Source organism: Brachyhypopomus gauderio, chromosome 9 (genome assembly GCF_052324685.1).
Source record: "Brachyhypopomus gauderio isolate BG-103 chromosome 9, BGAUD_0.2, whole genome shotgun sequence".
In the NCBI taxonomy this organism is placed as follows: Eukaryota; Metazoa; Chordata; class Actinopteri; order Gymnotiformes; family Hypopomidae; genus Brachyhypopomus; species Brachyhypopomus gauderio.
In genome coordinates, this window is record NC_135219.1 from 18,085,789 (window position 1) to 18,102,564 (window position 16,776).

At 41.5% G+C, this 16,776-nt stretch overlaps 1 protein-coding gene and 1 non-coding gene across 2 annotated transcripts; one reads left to right on the top strand and one right to left on the bottom strand.

Annotated features, from left to right (window-relative positions):
• Positions 1-11,372: 11,372 nt before the first annotated feature.
• LOC143522522 (TOG array regulator of axonemal microtubules protein 2-like) lies at positions 11,373-12,991 on the top strand. Its single transcript, XM_077016232.1, has 2 exons — positions 11,373-11,571; positions 12,717-12,991. The coding sequence occupies exons 1-2, from the start codon at positions 11,373-11,375 to the stop codon at positions 12,974-12,976; spliced, it is 459 nt and encodes a 152-aa protein (XP_076872347.1). The 3' UTR covers positions 12,977-12,991.
• A 2,827-nt stretch (positions 12,992-15,818) lies between these two features.
• LOC143523716 (small nucleolar RNA SNORD88) lies at positions 15,819-15,909 on the bottom strand. Its single transcript, XR_013133461.1, has one exon. It is a non-coding gene; the product is annotated as a small nucleolar RNA SNORD88 (small nucleolar RNA).
• Positions 15,910-16,776: the final 867 nt, after the last annotated feature.

Consider the following 16,776-nt stretch of genomic DNA (forward strand, 5'->3'; position numbering starts at 1 on the left):
TGTTATACCAGCATAGTATAATACTGATAATACATGTATATGGATTACAGATGTCATTTATCACTATTTTAGTACACCCCCAAACAATCTAAACAAAACATTGTCATGCTGCTTTGCTGGCTTCTGATACCTCATCTGGACTGCTGCCAAAGCATATATCTATTAATCTTTGTAATCTATGTAACATGGCTTCTTTAAGTATTGGGTATCACCTGGCCAGCGTTAAGCAGTGGCATGCAGCAGCAATCTTTGTGATATAAGGAGTTTGTGCTTTGTACCTACTTCTGTTGGCAAGAACAATGTGAGCTTACAAGCAAGACTAGACTTGAATGTTTTATTGCAGTCAGTTGATTGTGCCAGCACCCCACTCCCCAGAATGCCAATCCCACATGCCAAAATATCCATTATCATAATCTATTATTATTTAAAATGCAGTATGATCTGCAGGTCTTAATTTCATATGCTGGTCTGAAGATTGAACGTGTCCTCTACAGTTCTGTCTGTGTTTCATGTCCAGGTTCAGTGGAGCCTCCCCAGCTCCACTCTCCAGGGTGGAGGAGAGAGAGAGTGGGGAGACTTCACGGGAGCAGCAGACATCTTCAACCCTTGCTCCCAGACATCTTCGAAGCAGCTAACCCCAGTGATGCTGGTAGAGGTGACTTATTGATGTTGGCTTTACTTTATATGTCATTGAAATACCTGTACAAAATGTAGAATTTATAATGTTGCATCATTTGTTTTGTGTTAAAATATTGCTAAATACGATATTTGGGAACAAGGAGATCAGTTAGTCAGAAACTTCACTCGGGTGTCAAGTGAGCGGAGCTAAACTCATGAGCATGGATGCCCTTTCCCACGCAGGTTTGCCCAAATCCAGCCGCTTGCTACCTGGGAACCCCCCCGGGTATTTCCTACTGCCCTCCTACCCTCTGGCCACTCTTCCGGGAGTGCAGCGAGATACAAGCCCTCGGCGCAGAGACCCGGGCCCGTGGAGGGACAGTACTGGTGAGTGCATGGCTACGTTGCTAAGAACGTGCTAGGCACACACAGTGAGGCATGGCTGGTTATTTGGGTGCCCGCTTAAGTTAAGTTGGTCTTGCACTAAGCTTGTCTTGCACTTGTTCCCACGTCAGTGGTAAATTGATGAGCAGATCTAATTTTGTGGTCATATATTCTATATGAATTTAATTTTAACCAACAAATGTGCATATACGTAGATCATTTATAGTCACCACTTGTCAAATGTACAAAATACTTAAATTCAAATTTGATGATCTTCATCTGACATGGTTTCACTCAGTAATGGAACAGTGTCTAGCAGAGGCGAGATGTGCTAGCCATTAGCAGAGCTAGGCTAATGTATCTACCAGTATCAGAATTAAAATAATTCTGAATTGTGCCAAAATAATTAAATTGAATCAAATTGTATTGAAATGTAAGATTTCATGATGCAGTAAACTAAAAGAATCACAACTAAGCTAAACTAAAACTGGGTCACACATATACTGAAGCTCTGATAAATGTTTTCCTGCTTCTGGGCTCACGGATGCCCTGCTTTCAGATATTCAGTACTACTTCATTGTGCTGCCATTACATGAATTGTAGCAAGATGCATATGAGAAGTTGCCGTTCTCGGTCCATCTTGCTTGAATCATATTTCAGTGGCACTTTCAGATAAAGAAACATATGCAACGTAGTACTAAGGCACTGAGAAATGTTATGGTGAGGTAATTTCTGCTAATGTCCTTATTCACCCATGCAGGTGAAGTTGGCTCCAGCAGGTGTTCCAAACTGCCTGTGCTCACTTCACGCACGAGAGGGACCTCGTCAGGACTGATGAGACCTTCTCCGCCCACCTCCCCAGTGGAAGCCCTGCAGGAGGAGAAGCCTGGCAGGAACCTCCACCTGGACCTCGCCCTCATACATGACCCAGATGAGGAGCCAGTGGACAAGGAGGAGGTCAGTAGGAACATATATCATGTTGTACATAGTTGGAGTATCTCAGTCTCAGATGCATTAGTTTAACTAGTAAGTAAGTAAGTAAGTAAGTTTATTTATAAAGCACATTTTATATGACGGAGTCAACCAGAGTGCTGTATAAAGGCTAAAAAGTACAATATATGCCCAACTCATAAAAAAAACATGTAGAATTTTACATAGCATAAAACATTTAAAATACATACAAATACACCAACTGATTACACCAACTGATACAACATAACTGATAGATTTCTTTGGTTGCTGCCTGCAAATGTTACTCAAGTGTTGTACTTTCTGGATTTTAATGCATAAACACAGCATTGGTCCTAATATAAGCTGACAAACCTAACGTCTGTGTCTACATAATAAAGGCCCTGTAGCATCCCAGTATTAAATCTGACCATGCATGCGATATGCTTTGCTTAGGTGTCCAAATATGATGAGATGATGTTTCCTTCTGCTGATGCTACATTTGCGTTTATCTCAGTTGTTAAGGATATCAAGATAGTCCTAGCACTATGAGAGGGAGCATTGTCTGGTTGAGAGTATCCATCTCCCTATGGGTATATGGTGGCTGTGAATTAATAAATTAACCTAGTTAAGATATGAAGAGTTTGGTTCCAAAATGCTATATCCATTTTGATCAATTTGAGTAAAAATGTGTTTTCTTTAAGTGGTAGGCTGAAAACCACAGTTTTTTGTTTCAAACTATCAAATACCATACTAAGGTTAAAAAAACACAAACGAATTAAATCAAGATTTTAATATTTAAAGATTTATTTTTAAAAAACAATTCATTTTTTCACAAAACGCAATAAATCCATGCCATGTTTTTTTCAAAATGTCTTATATATCCTTTGTCATTAATAGAAATTTTTTTTGACTGAAAATGTGCAAAATACAATAATAAATAACTGTAAATTATACATCTTAATATAATAGTTTGACCATTGGGCCTAAAAACACAAATTCATATAATATATAAATTTATATTATTATAATAACCCCGCTCCTAGCTTGGTTATGAACAACCCCCAGCAAACAGTGTTTGTACATGAGTCACAGAGCTAAATCTTTTCCACGTTTGATAATTTTGCGAGCTAAACGTGCGCACTTTAGCCAGTGCATTTCGCGGCGATGTAACGATTCTCGGTTAGGGGCTGGATAGTCTGCTGCTGATTGATATCCAGCCGACAGTGGGACTGGTCAGAATCTGGGCATTGATAAAATAAAATAAATATATCTCTTTTTCCAATAACTGCTATACGAACAGGCTCCTCTATATCATCAAAACCGTTCATTTTTGCGGACTTTGAGAGTGAAAAACGAGACATATTTTAACAAAGTAAGCTACAAGAAATGCCGGGCGGCTCAACAGGTCGCGTGCTATGATGTTTACATTCCGTATCTGGTGGTGCACTGTGATTGGATGAGTGGAGATGTGGCGTACTGCGGGAAATCAGGATTGGCGATTGTTGCATTTTGGAAGGAAAGAGAGAAAGCAGGGCAGTATTACACGGCGGATGTGGCGTTTTGATAAAAATTGAATATTGGCTTTTCAAGAGTGGTCACATACCATTCTGATTCTAACTCATTTTTTTTTTAAACTGCATTTATCGCGTTTCGGAACCAAACTCTTCATATATTCTGGCATCAAGGCATTGATATGTAGTTAATAATAATAGACCCAGTAAATGTCATTTACCTAACATACAGGGAGGATCCAGCTTTAAACTGGGCAAAATTTTTGTGTTTCTTTGGTCATTCAATACTTGTATAGTATTGTTGTATGTACTTGTACTTGACGGATATAGTGGGTATGGGCAGTTGCACTTGGGCTGACAGACTCTTTATTTTTCAGATGATGAACTCCCTGCGCCTCTTGCGTAAAAGAGTGGCTAAGAAGCGGGCTAAGGTGAATGCGAGTGGCAGAGAAGCAATGTTGCCTCCACTCACCAAACCTGCTGGCCGAGAGCCACTCCGTGCCTTCAGGCCTGCCAAAGGTGAGCTCACTCTTTTGCTCTCCTGGAAATGGCATCCAAACCATTTGTTGCAGCAACAACAACAAAAAAAGTAAAAGAAAAAAGTATTTAAAAAGTAAAAACTGCTTTGAAAGCCCTATACTACAAACAAAAAGCCCCTGCTGATCCTCTTGTACATTGCTATACCTGCACCCATGAACATTGTTTTTCTGCACCATGAAGAAACCACTATGAAACCAGAAGTTATATTTGAGATTTTTGATAGAGTATGTGTTAATATGTATTGTGCTTTTCAGGATCTCAAGTGCAAAGCACCAGGGCGTCCCCTGCTGACGACATGTCTGAAGGAGTAATTGGCAGAGGTTGGAATTGGTTTGCTGTTAACACTGCATTACACAACACAATGTTTTAAATCTAGTTCTCCATGTTGAATAATGTTTTGCTGTCTTCAGGCTGATTTGAACCAAAGTTGAGCTGATAGCCCTAAAAGTCCTAGTCAGTTTGTTTGGGTACTTCTGGTAAAGTGTGAGTGTCTTTTGTTTTATGGTGTCTGGTAGTTGAGTGCCTGTCATGCATTTATAGCAGTTAACACTTATTGGGACACTTGTAAAGCTGCTTTGTGACAACAACTGTTGTAAAAAGCGCTATATAAATACATTTTGATTGATTGGTATTCCTCTCTAGATGAACTCAAACCAGGAACTCCCCGGAAGGATCCCTACTCGCAGCAGACTTTACGGCCCTTCTCCAAACCAGACCTCGCTCTCGCTCAGAGCTTCAGTCTGCTTAGCTCTGATGACTGGTAAGTCACACCTGCAAAATTCTGAAGCATTTGGCTAGGGCAGGTTAAACAGCAAGTCATTTATGGTGTTCTGCATATATGGTAAGTATGCATGTATTTAGTGAAGTTTTTTCCTCTTTGTCCCTTTTCTTGTAGCATTTTTTCTTGCAGTAGCCGATGGTTACAGTGTGTGTCTATGTCCAATATCTTTATACAGGGAGAAGAAAATTGAAGGGTTGATGTTAATCCGTAGATTGGCTCAGCATCACTCTGATGTGCTTGGCAGCAGGCTTCATGAGGTCTGCATTGTTCTTATTCAAGAGGTAAGCCACTAGATTTGCTGACTGTGTATCGGTCTGAATTCTAAAATTGGCAGACACCATGAGCATGTACATATTACAGGTGATGTTGCTGACAAAGTCAAGTCAGAGTTAGCATAGCACTTTGAAATTCCTTTTTTATAAAAACATTTCTCATCTAATTGAAATTCAGATGGCATAGCTAACTGTAATTAGTGATTAAGGTATTTCCGCCTACATAACACATTGCAGTGGTGGATTATACTTATTACGATGGCGGTGGCAGTGTTGGATGTGGCTGAAACGAGCTGGAACGTCGTCTTTCCTGCAGGTGCTGCACCTGCGCTCTGCCGTGTCCCGCATGGCGGTGGTGTCCTTGAGGGAGTTGTACTCCAGCCTGCAGAAAGGGATGGACCAGGAAGTGGAGGCTACAGCTAAGGTCCTCCTCCACAAAGCAGCGGAGTCCAATGCCTTCATCAGGCAGGACGTGGACACAGCTCTGGACAGCATGGTGCAGAACTGCACCCCCATTCGGAGCATGAACGCCCTTCTCGCTGGAGGACTCTGGTCAGTTAGCCTGCAGTGAGCTTTAAACTGAGGCTTTCAGATAATTTTTACTTCTCCATTGTTCTTTCAAAATATTGCCCTGGCCTATATCAATCAGGGTGGCCGCGGGTCCTTAAAAAGTCTTAAATGGTATTAAGTTTAATTTTTGTCAAATAAGGCCTTGAAAAGTCTTATTTTGTCTTAAATTTTCAACCAAAATATCTTAAATTTGCGGAGCTAAATTTAGGGAGGAATAATTCCGTCAGCCATGTGTTGAAATTCGGGGGCGGATATCGGTAGATTCCAAATAAAATTAAATAAAATTCCAAATAAAATTAAAGCCAACTCGCAAGATCATACACGTTAAAATAAAGCACAAAAACTAATAATCAGTTAGTTTTTGTGCTTTATTTTAACGTGTATGTTCTTGCGAGTTGGTTTTAATTTTATTTGGAAAACAGTATTAAAAAGTCTTAAAATGTCTAAATTTTCACTTGGTCAAACCTGTAGACACCCTGTCAATATTTGTAGTTATTTATCCTCTTGTTTATTCTTTTTATTGTGTTCCATCTCCGCTCTGCTGATCTAAACTGCCCTTCACACCACTTAAAGAATAGGCTAGTTAGCTAGCTCACAGAGGACATGCAAACATTTTCTGTTTAAAAATTACAGATGTACAATAACTGGTGCAAACTAAGCCATCAAATAGAATATGATCATTTGGTTGTGCACTTAGATCATACATAAGGGTATTAAGTTTCTTTTTAGAAGCTAAAAGTTGCACTGTATACATTGATTGGATGGATTAATAGTTATTACCTTCTTTTTTTTGAATGCCCTAATTTTTTTCCTTCTGTTTTCCTCAAAAGTCATCTGAATGCTGCAGTAAGAAAGTGTACTGCTCGGCACTTGGCTACTTTGGTAGAGAAGATTGGTGCAGAGCGAATTATTCCTGCAGTCTCCAAGTTGGCACAGGACTCTTCCCAAGAAACCAGGTTAGTACTGGGATCAGAACGAGGATTCTACAAGGCTTATTCAGTTTCCCAGATAGTAATAAATGGTCGGTGTGCTGTGAGTTACGGGTCTCTCACTCACGGTTCTCTCCTGTTTTGGGGTCTGTTCTTTGTCTCAGGCGCTTGGGCCGGCGTATGCTGCTGTTCCTGTCCTCCCACCATGACTTTGATAAGATGGTGGAAAAGTGCATCCCTGCCAAAGACCTGGCAACCATCAGGGACACTGTCCTCACTCTGAAATCCAAGGTAGCGATTCATGTTTGGATACATGATGAGGATTTTTTATCCCATTCAGCCACTATGCCCCATGTTTACTCACTAAACAAAGCTTATTCACAAAACTTTTAGGTGAAACAAACTCCAATAAAAAAACCATCTAAACTGTGATGGTAGACATATATTGTAAACAAATAATAAAGTACAGGGCAGTGTGTGGCACCACACATTGTATTTACAGTAAGGCATGCACAGTGTAGTCCCAGGACCCAGTAGTTAAAGGACAGAGCATAGTTCAAAATGAACCGGCTTGAAACCTTTGGGATAGAATCAAAGTATGAAGCAATATGTGGACTTCAATATCATCACTCCATGTTTTGTGGTGATTTGTACGTGTGTATTCCCAGGAGAGGACAAAGTTGTCTAGGATTCCAAGATATAAGATGTGTCTCCCTCGTCTGGAGCAGCAAGAAGCTCCAGCCGCACAGGTGGAGCATCAGAACACGCAGCGAATGAAGCGTAGCCTTAGACACACGGTGAGGGACGTGAGCCCAGACGACGCGGCACCTCTGAAAGGTAATGGCTGACTTCGGCGAACGCTCCCCTCCTGTTTCCTGAGAACCTTACATTACCGCTTACCCGTGAACCTCTTTCCCATCAGACCTGCAGCTGAACAGTAGTCTTCCAGCACAGACTAAGACCGGTGTCATCCTGGATGATTTGCCCTCAAGCTCCAGAAACGCACGCACCCCCAGAAGTCCCGTCAAAAGTTTGAGTCCTCCGCTTCATCCCAGCCCCCCCACGGCTGTCCCTACTAAAAACATGCTGCCACGACGCAGACGAGGTACCAGACTGATCAGAGCACGTCCGTCCCTTTCAAACAGTTCTGATGAGTGTTGCCTGCTCTTCAGCACTTCATGTGTGATCACTGCACTTGCATGTAAATTGCTTTGCTGTTAACACTGCATTACACAACAATGTTTTAAATCTAGTTCACCACATTGAATAATGTTTTGCTGTCAGCCTTCAAGCTAATTTGACCAAAGTTGAGCTGGTAGCCCTAAAAGTCCTAGTCAGTTTGTTTGGGTTCTGGTATTCCTCTCTAGATGAACTCAAACCAGGACCTCCCAGGAAGGATCCCCACGAGCAGCAGACTTTACGGACCTTCTCCAATCCAGACCTCGCTCTCGCTCAGAGCTTCAGTCTGCTTAGCTCTGATGACTGGTAAGTCACGCCTGCAAAATTCTGAAGCATTTGGCTAGGGCAGGTTAAACAGCAAGTCATTTATGGTGTTCTGCATATATGGTAAGTATGCATGTATTTAGTGAAGTTTTTTCCTCTTTGTCCATTTTCTTGTAGCATTTTTTTCTTTCAGTAGCCGATGGTTACAGTGTGTGTCTATGTTCAATATCTTCATACAGGGAGAAGAAAATTGAAGGGTTGATGTTCATCCGTAGATTGGCTCAGCATCACTCTGATGTGCTTGGCAGCAGGCGTCATGATGTCTGCATTGTTCTTATTCAAGAGGTAAGCCACTAGATTTGCTGACTGTGTATCGGTCTGAATTCTAAAATTGGCAGACACCATGAGCATGTACATATTACAGGTGATGTTGCTGACAAAGTCAAGTCAGCGATAGCAAAGTACTTTGAAATTCCTTTTTTATAAAAACATTTCTCATCTAATTGAAATTCAGATGGCATAGCTAACTGTAATTAGTGATTAAGGTATTTCCGCCTACATAACACATTGCAGTGGAGGATTATACTTATTACGATGGCGGTGGCAGTGTTGGATGTGACTGAAACGAGCTGGAACGTCGTCTTTCCTGCAGGTGCAGAACCTGCGCTCTGCCGTGTCTCGCATGGCGGTGGTGTCCTTGAGGGAGTTGTACTCCAGCCTGCAGAAAGGGATGGACCAGGAAGTGGAGGCTACAGCTAAGGTCCTCCTTCACAAAGCAGCGGAGTCCAATGCCTTCATCAGGCAGGACGTGGACACAGCTCTGGACAGCATGGTGCAGAACTGCACCCCCATTCGGAGCATGAACGCCCTTCTCGCTGGAGGACTCTGGTCAGTTAGCCTGCAGTGAGCTTTAAACTGTGGCTTTCAGATAGCAACAACAGTCACAAGAAGCTAACAAAGCACTGATTTTGTCTGCGGTTTTTACTTTTCCATTGTTATTTCAAAATAGTGCCCTGGCCTATATCAATATTTTTAGTTATTTATCCTGTTAAATATTATTTTTATTGCGTTCCACCTCCTCTCTGCTGATCCAAACTGCCCTTCACACCGCTTAAAGAATAGGCTAGTTAGCTAGCTTACAGAGGACATGCAAACATTTTCTGTTTAAAAAATACAGATGTACACTAACTGGTGCAAACTAAGCCATCAAATAGAATATGATAATTTGATTGTGCACTTAGATCATACATATGGGTATTAAGTTTCTTTATAGAAGCTAAAAGTTGTACTGTATACATTGATTGGATGGATTAATAGTTATTACCTTCTTTTTTTGAATGCCCTAATTTTTTTCCTTCTGTTTTCCTCAAAAGTCATCTGAATGCTGCAGTAAGAAAGTGTACTGCTCTGCACTTGGCTACTTTGGTAGAGAAGATTGGCGCTGGCCGCTTATTGTCTGGGGCAAAAGACGTCATAGCGAGAATTATCCCTGCAGTCTCCAAGTTGGCACAGGACGCTTCCCAAGAAACCAGGTTAGTACTGGGATCAGAACGAGGATTCTACAAAGCTTATTCAGTTTCCCAGATAGTAATCTTTTGCTGATTCTTTTAGTCTCCTAGTCTGATACTCTGAAGTCAGCAAATGCTGTTAAATTGTAGAGTAATAGAAGCACTATCGTGTTTTCTACACACAGACGGCCTTGTAAAATTGTACCCTGGTAAATAAATGGTCGGTGTGCTGTGAATTACGGGTCCCTCACTCACGGTTCTCTCCTGTTTTGGGGTCTGTTCTTTGTCTCAGGCGCTTGGGCCGGCGTATGCTGCTGTTCCTGTCCTCCCACCATGACTTTGATAAGATGGTGGAAAAGTGCATCCCTGCCAAAGACCTGGCAACCATCAGGAACACTGTCCTCACTCTGAAATCCAAGGTAGCGATTCATGTTTGGATACATGATGAGGATTTTTTTATCCCATTCAGCCACTATGCCCCATGTTTACTCACTAAACAAAGCTTATTCACAAAACTTTTAGGTGAAACAGACTGCAATAAAAAAACCATCTAAACTGTGATGGTAGACATATATTGTAAACAAATAATAAAGTACAGGGCAGTGCGTGGCACCACACATTGTATTTACAGTAAGGCATGCACAGTGTAGTCCCAGACCCAGTAGTTAAAGGACAGAGCATAGTTCAAAATGAACCGGCTTGAAACCTTTGGGATAGAATCAAAGTATGAAGCAATATGTGGACTTCAATATCATCACTCCATGTTTTGTGGTGATTCGTACGTGTGTATTCCCAGGAGAGGACAAAGGTGTCTAGGAATGCGAAGATATAAGATGCGTCAGCCTCGTCTGGAGCAGCAAGAAGCTCCAGCCGCACAGGTGGAGCGTCAGAACACGCAACGAATGAAGCGTAGCCTTAGACACACGGTCAGGGACGTGAGCCCAGACGACGCGGCACCTCTGAAAGGTAACGGCTGATTTCGGCGAACGCTCCCCTCCTGTATCTTGAGAACCTTACCTTACCGCTTACCCGTGAACTCTATCCCAGCTGTGGAGTCATGCGTACCTCCTCCTCAGTTTGCCAGCAGGTGAATATTTAAACAGTTAATCAAAACAAACAAACAACAAAAAAGTGCATCCTGATTGGAACTGCTTTGATGTTTGCAATTTTTGATGGTGTTGATGTTGGTTTAATTTGATTGCAGCCTTGTTCATTTTCTGTTTGGACACTATAACCCAATCCTTGTGTTTTCTCTCTTGTGTATGTTCAGCAAAGACAGCAGCAGAGCACACATCCACAGCATTGCAGACAAGACAGAGTACGTCAAGCAGCTCAAGGCCCTGCTGGGTTCAAAAGACTTCAGCGAGCCCATCAAGGGCATTGATCAGCTGGTGGCCCACTGCGAGGACAACCCATATATGGTCGTGGGCAACATGTTCCTGGTAACACATTTGAACTGAATTGATTTTTAATGTTTTCAGCAGCTTTCAGAAGTGATCTGTATGGGGGGTCATACGTTGGAGAACATTAAATGCTGGCACATCTGAAGAAATGTCAAAAGCTCAGATGCTTCAGAGTAGAAAATATTACAACAATCAGTTTTAACTATTACAGTGGAGGGCAGTCGTGTCCATTGTTAGTGTGAGCTTGTTTTACAATGTATGTGAAGATTTCACCCAAGCGTATCCTTGAAATTGCATTAAACCAAAGAATCCAAGTGAATGACTTGGAAAAAATCAGTCGGTTGAAATGAAAGGGCTTGAAATCAAATCAGCTCCAGGGCTTAACGGCACTGATATGGTGAGTGCCTGATGAATGCATGGGCGGCTTGCTCTATACCTCTCTTCCTCTGCTACAGGTATTTGATGCTTTCAAAGCACGACTGCAAGGTTAACCTCTATGCCTTGGAGGCCTTACAGAAGATAATCACACTGCTCAGAGACAACCTGGTCCAAGTGGTCTACATCTTAGTCCCAGCTATAGTGGACAATCACCTCAACTCCAAGAATAACGCCATCTACATGGCGACAATAGGTGCCATTCAAGCTCTCATCAATAACCTTGGTGGGTTCTTTTCTCTCTTTACAAAACATCTTGAAGGACACATGCCACTGGGCTTTAGAAAAACAACAACATGTAACGGTCTGCGCTGGGCAGAACAGGGAGGCGGACACAAACGCTGAGGAGAGCGAGATTTATTCAAGGAAATTCCAAAAGCAGTGTTAAACGGACAGGCGTGGGTCAAACCGGGAGGGCAGCCAGAACAAGAAAGGACAACAGGCATATTCAGACAAGAAACTAACGACGAGGGGGAAAACACGGAACAGGCAGAAGTAGACGGATAACAAAACGCAAAGCTCAAACTTACAACAGCAGGTGACGGGATTAAACAAAAAGACCGATACGGACATGGGAGACACAGGGACTTTTATACACAGAACCAAACTAGAGACAGGTGATGACAATGACACAGGGGCGTGGTAACAAACGAGGAATCATCAAAATAAACGAGCAGGGCGGGACAAACAGGCAGGGAACACGGACATGAGGGAACCCAGAGTGACAGCTACGAGAGGGGGCGTTGCCCTACGTGACACAACAACAATGATTGTGTTCTGTTTTATCTTTGTATCTTTTGATGAAAGGTTGCTAGGTTGGGGAAAAGGTTCACACAAATCAGTAAAAGAATGTTCTTGCTCTTTGGCTAGATGTTTGTGGTGCAGATCAAATGGAAATCTCCTTTCATATTAAGGCACAGTCCAATATAAAGAAAAAAATATTTATGTAAGACTGACAGGAGATCTTGCATTATCTGACAGCAGATAGTTAAATAATGGAGTTTACAGTGGATGTCCTTAGGCTCTTTTGTTCAATATACAGTGTCTAATCTTTTGTGGTTGTGTATACAGAAATATTCTACAAATTCAAATACATTATCAAAAAACAATTCTTTCAGAAAGTCATTCCACTGATATGCTAAGAGATGCCAGAGATAAAAAAAAAGATAAAAGATTTACCAGAAATACTATAATTCCTATATTAATTAATAATATTTATAATATTGATAATAATCATTCCAGAGAGTTACCAAATACTGTCACTTTAGTTTAATTAAATCTTTCTAGGTTAAAAAAATGCTTCTGTAATAACCCAGTGCTGTCCAGGGTTGATTTATTTATCTTTGTTCCTTTTAAATGTTCTTTTTATAGAGCTGGTTAGGGAACTCTACCCCTGCAAGCCACAACTGGTTGAGCAGAAGGTGCTTCCTCTGCTCTGGTACCTCCTGGGGACCTCCAGCAACAGTGGTACGGTCCACGGGAGGGGTGGAAGCGTGAGAGGGGCCACTGTCCACCTATGCCAAGCCCTTCATGCCCACATGGGTCCGGCGCTGCTGGACTGCGCTGCTTCCCAACCTTCCAATATCCGCAAGAGCCTAAGAGAGTTTGTGAAGAACCTCCCGATCAACTGAGAGCTGCAAGCCAGACCTCCAGACCAAAATAAAGCCCAACATGGATTCTACTTGAAGATGGAGATGTTTGTGTATTTCTTACTGTGCCTGCACTTTAAATGAAAGAGAGAGGAAGAAAGTCAAACGTTTTTAACATTTTGAATTAGCAGAAAGCTAAATCCTTAAACTCAGAAGGCCTTTTAAATAAGGAGCACAGATTTTAGCGAATCACATCAGGTTTAACATGCCTAGGAGCTCTGCTCTTTTTGCACTTTGAAATACTAACACTTATCATGATAACTGTTGTCATGGTGACTATAGATATATATTGTTCTATGATTGTTATTTTCTGTTGACATGTCCTGAGGTAACTGTGCAGAATGTAATTTATCACATGCACAAGGAACAAGGATCTATAGTCTTTTTGTTGTTTGGTATGTGTAATGTGACTTTTCAATGAGGAGTCTTAAAAAATGAAAAAGCTACGACTCACAAAATTACTTTTGTATTCTATAGCCAGGGCTTAATTTGAGCCGGATCCTGCCGGAACAGGATCCAGGAACTCTCATTTTGAAGGGTGTGTTCCGGGAACTGTCTGCCTCGATCCAGTAACTTTCAAGCCTACTAATTATAAGTTATGAAGAAATCTGTATGCACTTCTGCACTTAAACACTTATAAAACACATGTAAATAATTTAAAAGTAATTTATATATACAAATTGGCTTGTTATTTTAACATTTGTGTGCCTAAGCGTTTTGTGATCCGGTGACATTGTGATTTTGTTTTGCGATCCGGTGACATTGTTGGCCTCTGACCCCTTGTCTCATGCCGCTGTTTGCGTTCTGGCATCGTTTGATTTTCAAAGTAAGCACTGTGTATAGCTAATACAGTTGTGATCAAATTTATTCAACCCCCAATGCTGCGAAGGGTTTTATGGAATTCAGTGCACATTTGTAATTGTGTTCATAATGAAATCTTACAAGGACTTGTTAAAGAACTAAATGCAACTAAGATAGCATCAATTTTTTTTGTCATAAAGTATTAAATGGCCTTTTTGTGATTTCTTCATTGACACAATTATTCAACCCCTTTACGACTACCACTCCTAAGAACAGAGGTTCATTCCAGTGTTTTCCATCAGGTATTGAAAACATCTGTGGATGTCAACGAGCAGCAATCAAGCATGATAAGCACCAATTAGGCAGATTTAAAAGGACTGTGATACTCAGCTCCTTCTAGACATCTACTGGTGTGTTTCCAAGCATGGTGAAGGCAAGAGAATGGTCCCAGAAGACAAGAGAAGAGGTTATTGCTCTTCACAAGAATGGCAATGGATATAAAAAGATTGCGAAGTTGTTAAATATTCCAAGAGACACTATCGGAAGTATCATTCGCAAGTTCAAGTTAAAGGGCACAGTGGAAACGTTACCTGGTCGTGGCAGAAAGAAGATCCTGACCGCGACTGCTGTGCGCTACCTGAAGCGTAATGTGGAGAAAAATCCCCGCGTGACTGCTAAGGAACTGAAAAAAGACCTGTCAGATGTGGGCACTGAAGTTTCAGCTCAGACAATAAGGCGCGTACTGCATAACGAAGACCTCCATGCCAGAACGCCCAGACGCACCCCCTTGCTGACTCCAAAGAACAAGAAAAGTCGACTGCAGTATGCCAAAAGTCATGTGGACAAGCCACAAAGGTTTTGGAACAGTGTACTGTGGTCAGATGAAACTAAATTAGAACTGTTTGGGACAATGGACCAGCGCTATGTTTGGAGAAGGAAGAACCAGGCTTATGAACAAAAGAACACCTTGCCTACTGTGAAGCATGGCTGGGGGGTCAATTATGCTTTGGGGCTGTTTTGCTTCTAATGGTACAGGAAAGCTTCAACGTGTGCAGGGTACCATGAATTCCCTTCAGTACCAGGAGATCTTGGAGGAAAATGTGATGGAGTCAGTCACAAACCTGCGGCTTGGGAGACGTTGGACCTTCCAACAGGACAATGATCCGAAGCACACATCCAAGTCCACTAGAGCATGGTTGAACATGAAAGGCTGGAACATTCTAGAGTGGCCATCGCAATCACCAGACTTAAATCCAATTGAGAACCTCTGGTGGGACCTAAAGAAGGCAGTTGCAGTGCGCAAGCCTAAGAATGTGACTGAACTGGAGGCTTTTGCCCATGAAGAATGGGCTAAGATACCCATAGGTCGCTGCAAGACACTTGTGTCAAGCTATGCTTCACGCTTGAAAGCTGTCATAACTGGAAAAGGATGTTGTACTAAGTACTAAAAAATAATGTCACTAGGGGGTTGAATAAAACTGATAATGATGTGAGCACAGTAAAGACATTTGTGGTTATTCCATCATAAATATTATGTTATGTTTGTCTAATTTATAAGTGCCTCTTTGATATAATTGTAAATAAGATGACTGAAATGATCAAAATCAATGTCAAACTGGCCAAAACACTTTATTTCAGTGGGGGTTGAATAAATTTGATCACAACTGTAAGTGTAATGGCACAGTATTAACTTAACTCATTCTAACTGTCAATAAAAGCTTGTTACTCATATGATTGCAATTATATTTCTGTATGTGCTAAAAACAATTGACAAACACATATAAAAACCAGAGGGCAGCAGATCATGTGAAAATATAATAATTGTGTCATGCTCAAAAGTTTTGGCCATGAGTGTAGACCAGGATAATGACACTACAGAATTTCTTCACAGAGCCTCAGCCATGGGAGTCAAGAGCACACCACCTGAAACAAAATTCAAGACAAAATTAGTCCCACCTGTATATTTACAAAGTACGGTGATAAAGCTATTGAATCAGTTTCTTTAACACCCCCCCCCCCCCCCCCCCCCATCAGACTCCACCATGTCAAGAGTAGAGGTGCATTTTTCTCGCCACAGACATTCAGAGCCCAGTGCAAAATCATCACAGGAGGAAACCTTCAGACTCCAGATTCAAGACTTAGTCAATCACGTACCTCATCCCCAGGATGCATGGACGATGTCCCCTGAAAGAGAAAACAATTGTCTTAGATTAACAGTCATGGCCTTTTATTCTGAATTCGTCTTATGCTTGTTTCCCGTGTTAGACATCTGTGACCACTGAATTCTGTAACCAGAGACCACCATGCATGTGTCGTCAAGAAATAAGGTAGGGTCAAATCCTGTTAACTGCACATGGGTACTCAATCGTTGATTGTAGTTTATAAGGAAATTAAAGCTCATTTCAAAATGAATTATTTATTTAGTGTGTATTTCTTGATTAAGATATGTGCTTGTATATACTTAGATATTTGTTAATGACATATTTGGCATTCTTAGCGAGGAGCAAAGTAAAATTTTCATTGTATCTAAGGAAACCTGTTCCCTCTGTGCATATGACAAACTCTGAATTTGAAAAGATTAGGTAGGCCTAAATGACGTTTTCACACATGCAGACAATTATGTTTTACGTTGCATGAAAAAAATCTGTTGATTCTAAAGCTTTTGGTTAAACGTCAGCTTATTCATTTCTTATTTTCTACTAACAAATGCCTAGGGTGGTTCGTACGATTGATAAACATTTCTTTTCTGACGAGAAGCAGCACTATCCAGAACACTTGAACAGAAGTTGATGGTCACCAATACCGGTGCATCACCGGTTAAGGATGCCCTCGCCGGAATACCGAAAGGGTTCGCCCTGAAATACCCTCTGACGCATAGTGGTCACTACAGTGGACAGCTATTTAAACGTCATTTTCTCCTAAATATAAAGGTTTCTATGGTGAAACTGCGTATCAGCATGTAGAATGCTCTCTGCTGCCAC

What these genes read in the sequence shown, in the direction of transcription:
- LOC143522522 (XM_077016232.1), top strand. Translation starts at nt 11,373, where the DNA reads ATGCTTTCAAAGCACGACTGCAAGGTTAACCTCTATGCCTTGGAGGCC. An exon ending in AGCTCTCATCAATAACCTTG is followed by an intron (nt 11,572 to 12,716) that starts GTGGGTTCTTTT and finishes TTCTTTTTATAG; the next exon opens with AGCTGGTTAGGGAACTCTAC.